This window comes from Leptodactylus fuscus, chromosome 5, assembly GCF_031893055.1.
Source record: "Leptodactylus fuscus isolate aLepFus1 chromosome 5, aLepFus1.hap2, whole genome shotgun sequence".
Classification (NCBI taxonomy): domain Eukaryota; kingdom Metazoa; phylum Chordata; class Amphibia; order Anura; family Leptodactylidae; genus Leptodactylus; species Leptodactylus fuscus.
In genome coordinates this window covers 35,581,922-35,586,913 of record NC_134269.1, presented here as the reverse complement: position 1 = coordinate 35,586,913, position 4,992 = coordinate 35,581,922, and the positions used below count along the sequence as shown (strand labels likewise).

Here is a 4,992-nt window from a genome sequence, read left to right as displayed (position 1 = left end):
GACACAAGTACCATCGCCCTCGATGATCTATATGTTGGACAGTGCAGTTAATATAAAGTGGTCTTCTCTTTCATGTACCGAAATAATAAAACTTTTACCAAAGGGCTTGCATGTAAAAGTCTTACTGTTTTGACAAATGATCAGTAGAGGGAGCTGATGATGCAGAGTTGCCTGTGCTATCCTTGGTGCTGAACTGAAATGGTTAATCAAAGGGTTAACACTGTTTACCAAGCACACAAACCACATTAGCTCTACTTGTTCAAGGCACTAAAGCGGAATACTTGGTGTATATATTGCTCCAACGTCGCACATTGTGACTACGGCACTGGTAGGAAGTTTGCTACAGGGGGTGAAATATTGCAGAGATCAACTATAAACTGTAAGAATATCCAGATTCTTTCTTCATCAAGTGGGATATATCCTGGGGGCTGGAGCATTAATGTCTGTGCAGTGTGACTGAGGCAGCGAATGCTATTATCTGGATGCTGTGAGATTAGTAATGATGCTCCCGGTGGTTTTGTAAGTATTGTGCAGTCACTAAACTCTGCTAACAAATAAACAGCAGGAGGAAATGCTGCGTGGAACACAATTCTGGAATAAATCTGTAGACTGAAGAGGATCCAATAGAAGACTCCCTCCCTTGGAAAGGGGGTTGAGCTGTGGAGTAGGTGACATCACGCTAGGGCTGGAGAAACTAAACATTTGGGACTTTAAAAGCTCAGAAAATCTGCATTTCTCACCTCAGTGAGAGACTTGTAAGCAAGACTTTACAGTTCATTGGAGACGGAGGAGATTCATACAAAACTTGGATGTACTCTTCACCCAAGAACCACTTGATGCCTACAGCCACAACTTGGTCTGCCGAACTTACCATGAAGTTCTGAAGTCTTCTAGTCCTACGTGAACAAAGCTGTGGACTGATGGAGCCTGAAAGTTTCCTAGGAAGATTTACTTAGCCTGGACTTTTACTGTCTAACCATCTTCCGCTGTGGTCCTTAAAAAATGGCATCTACCCTCTCGTACTCCATACAAACCACCGCTGTGATAGCAGCAGTCATTGCCTTTCTCATCCTATTCACCATTTTTGGAAATGTTTTGGTGATCATTGCTGTCCTGACCAGTCGTTCCCTGAAAGCTCCTCAGAACCTTTTCCTGGTGTCTTTGGCTGCTGCGGACATCCTTGTGGCTACACTCATCATTCCTTTCTCCTTGGCTAATGAATTAATGGGATACTGGTACTTTGGCAAGACTTGGTGTGAGATGTATTTGGCCCTGGATGTTCTGTTTTGCACTTCCTCCATAGTGCACCTGTGTGCTATTAGCTTGGACAGATACTGGTCCATCAGTCAAGCCATTGAGTATAACTCAAAGAGGACTCCTAGGAGGATAAAGTGCATTATCCTCATTGTATGGACTTTGGCAGCCTTAATTTCTTTGCCACCATTGATCTATAAGGGCAAAAAGGAAGACCACAAAAATGAGAAACCTCAGTGCAAGCTGAATGAGGACCCCTGGTATATTCTGTCCTCCAGCATCTGCTCCTTCTTTGCACCTTGCCTCATCATGATTCTGGTGTACCTGAGAATTTACCTCATAGCCATGCGTCGGAGCAAAAAGACAAAAGATGGTAGCAAACCCAAACAAAAGCAAGTTGACCATCTTACTAAACACATTGTGGAGAATTTACCTGCAAAGACCTCTGCAGCTCTACAGAAGCCTGATCAAGACGTCCAATGTGGTGACAAGGAGAACCATGTTGACCCAGTACTGTCTAGCAAAGTCAAAGAGACAAATGGCCGTGGGCCTTCAGGCATGGACACTGTTGTTACACCAAAAGGTGTTATTTTGCTGGCAAAAAAATCTCGAGACACTGCTGCCATGACAAAGAAGAAAAGTCACATCAACCGGGAGAAGAGGTTCACCTTTGTCCTGGCTGTGGTCATTGGAGTGTTTGTCTTGTGCTGGTTTCCTTTCTTCTTTACCTATAGTCTAGGAGCCATATGTCCCGAGTTGTGTTACATCCCACCGAGTGTCTTTCAGTTCTTCTTCTGGATAGGGTACTGTAATAGCTCCCTCAATCCCGTCATCTACACCATATTCAACCAGGACTTCAGAAAGGCTTTCCGTCGGATTCTTTGCAGTCACTGGACTCACTCTGTTTGGTGACCACCAGAAATGAACAGGTTGCTTAGAACTCCCTATTTATTAAAACCGAGAGGCAGAGATGTAAGTGTATAGAGTGCTAGATGTAAAATATACTAGAAAAGCCAAATCCATCACCGCTGGCATCTTCTGTGTTTACTAACCATGGGACCTATCTTCTGCTTTATGTTGTCAGCCAAGTTGAGCTTGGTCAAATAAAACTGTTTACATGTGTGATCTACACTGGGTTTTGCAAGAGGGTTCCTTTGTGTTTTTTATTGCAATTTTTAGATTACTTTTTTTGACTAGTTCTATGCAACCTTTATTAGATCAAGCAAAATCTATTTCCTTTAAGACGTAGATGGTGATGAAGATACATTTAACCCTTGAAGACTTTATTCCAATGCAGTAGATTCGGTTGCAGCTTTGTAAGCTGTTTGTCATGTAATGGCACAATACCAAATTGTTGGCACCCAAAAGAATTAACCAGTTCCTATCGGCCATTCTTGTGGTTGCTGTTAGATCACCAGCTAGGACATAGGAGCAGAGATCAATCATGATACCATGTATATCAGGCTATGTTCCAGGTCTCTGAGGAAGATGAGGCTGATGTACGTGGTGAACAGACCTGATTAAAAGCCACAATCTTGACTCGTACCATCTGCACTTGGTTCTTACATGTGGTCTGAGACTGTACAGATGTCACCAGCCGGGTGCTATAGCTACTAGATGATGTTTTAGTAATATTGAATGTTCCTTCTATTGTAGGATGGGGGCTAGAGACGCTTATAATGACTCTATGTATTATCTCGATTCTACATTTATTAACTCTGTAGGTAATTTAACCATTCCCTGCCCAGGCTGGCTGCACTGACTACATGCTGTGGGTGATGTCTCATACTGGTAAGTGTACAGTAAGCCTGTCTGCAACCTGTGGCACCCCAGCTGTTACAAGACCATAACTTCCAGCATGCCAGGACTGTTTTGCAAAGGCAGAAGAGCCACAATTTGGAGATCACTGGTCTGTCTTCTAGTATTACTGTTCCTGCTAAAGATAAGCAAGCCCTCACATGCCGGTGATCTCCAACGTATGACCTTCCAGATCTTGCAAAACCACCATGCCTTGTTAGAAGTTGTAGCTCTACAACAGGTGAAGGTTCACGGGTGGGAGACCACTGGTCTTTGTGGACTTAAAGGCATGTAAGTGATAAACTTGTTACATTGCAGAATTCTAACCATTTTAGGATCAAAGTACATAACTTGTATCAAAATACTAAAGAAAGATGTGATAGAGGGGTGAACTCATAAGGGTGCAGGCAGTGGCACAGAACCATACATGGGCTTCATCATCTCTCCTAAACTGGACTTGTCCTTCATTCTCAACCCAAACTAACCACCCTCTGCTATGTTATATAAGTGGCCTACCAAAGCCTCTGCTCCAGATGAATGACGTCCTTTGTTGTTCTAGCTCTGATAACATAATCTGCCTCTATACAATGGTGCACGTACAAGTGAGAAGGTTCTTATTGAGAAGTCTAGTTTAGTTGGGACAGAATGGTATTGGTTTCCCCGGTCTACCTACTTTTTGTGATTCTTGGGACAATTCCCCATCCCCATATTTGCCAACAAAAAAATTTCCTCTATAGGGAGAGGTTTGACCCAGATCGCTTATTCCCATCCCCTACCTGGGAAGGTGGTAACATGTTTTAAATAAGTGGTGTCTCTGCTTACAGGGACTCTATCACCTCCCCAAGCATATTCCTACTGCTACTATCTCTCTATATAGCGTACATTAGTGATACATTTGTTTATATGTCACTTTTGTAGGAAAAATAAATACATTTCAAGGTAGTTGGAGCACTGCACTTGCCTCCCAGATCCCTACCATTTTCTGTCCGTACTACCCCATGCTGTAAGAGTTGAGTCTTTCAATTCTATGTCGCGTCATCCTACTTGAGCAGTAAATCCTGATAGGACTCCATGTGTCGGTGTGTACAACCACGATGTGTGAATGATCAGGACTCTCACTGGCTGTCTTAAGACTCCTGTTAGGATTTGCTCTGCTTTTAGATCCTGCTCCCAATTCCTATAAACCCCTGGATTGCAGAACACTGCTTCACTTCAGTCCTTCTAGCCCAGGGGTAGGGAACGTACGGCTCTTCAGCTGTTGCAAAACTACAACTCCCAGCATGCATACTTGCTCTGCTGTTCTTGGAACCCCCATGGAAGTGAATGGAGCATGCTGGGAGTTGTAGTTTCACAGCAGCTGGAGAGCCTTAGGTTCCCTACCCCTGTTCTAGCCTATAAAGCTACATATCTCAGGTTCTCTCCATCTATCCTAAATATAACATTCCTATCTATTGTGTTAACCTGACCTGTGGGTCTGTGCACACAAACTGAGTGGTGCCGTGGTGCCATATTGGTTGGCACCCTGAAACCATTTTCACATGGGTGGCTACATAGCTTTCTCCGATTTCAGAATGGCAAACTTGTCTAGTTTCACAATGACTGTGGCATGGACATAAATAGGGCCAGATCAGGAAACTGGGTTACCCCATCTCTATGGCGACTTTATTTGTCAGCCAGCTATAAGATAGTCTTGTACTTCCGACACAATGTGTACATCACGAATACAAGTACATATAAGAAACTAAAATACATCTTGAGAAAAAAAAAAAAAATCTGTCTTCACTTATTGGGTCTTTTTTATTGCTTCCTAAATAATTCACTCAAGTTGACTTGTCCACTAAGTCTGTTATTAGCGATAAGACAACTTATTGATTCACAATAAAGATTACACTATAATGTTGTCTATGAAGAGTGGGAGAAATGCAGAGTGAACTATAGATA

At 42.9% G+C, this 4,992-nt stretch overlaps 1 protein-coding gene across 1 annotated transcript; it reads left to right on the top strand.

Moving 5' to 3' along the window:
• The first annotated feature begins 1,002 nt into the window (after positions 1 to 1,002).
• ADRA2B (adrenoceptor alpha 2B) lies at positions 1,003 to 2,385 on the top strand. The gene has a single exon (XM_075276131.1). It carries the CDS (start codon positions 1,003 to 1,005, stop codon positions 2,164 to 2,166), a length of 1,164 nt encoding a protein of 387 aa, XP_075132232.1. The 3' UTR covers positions 2,167 to 2,385.
• The last annotated feature ends 2,607 nt before the right edge of the window (positions 2,386 to 4,992 follow it).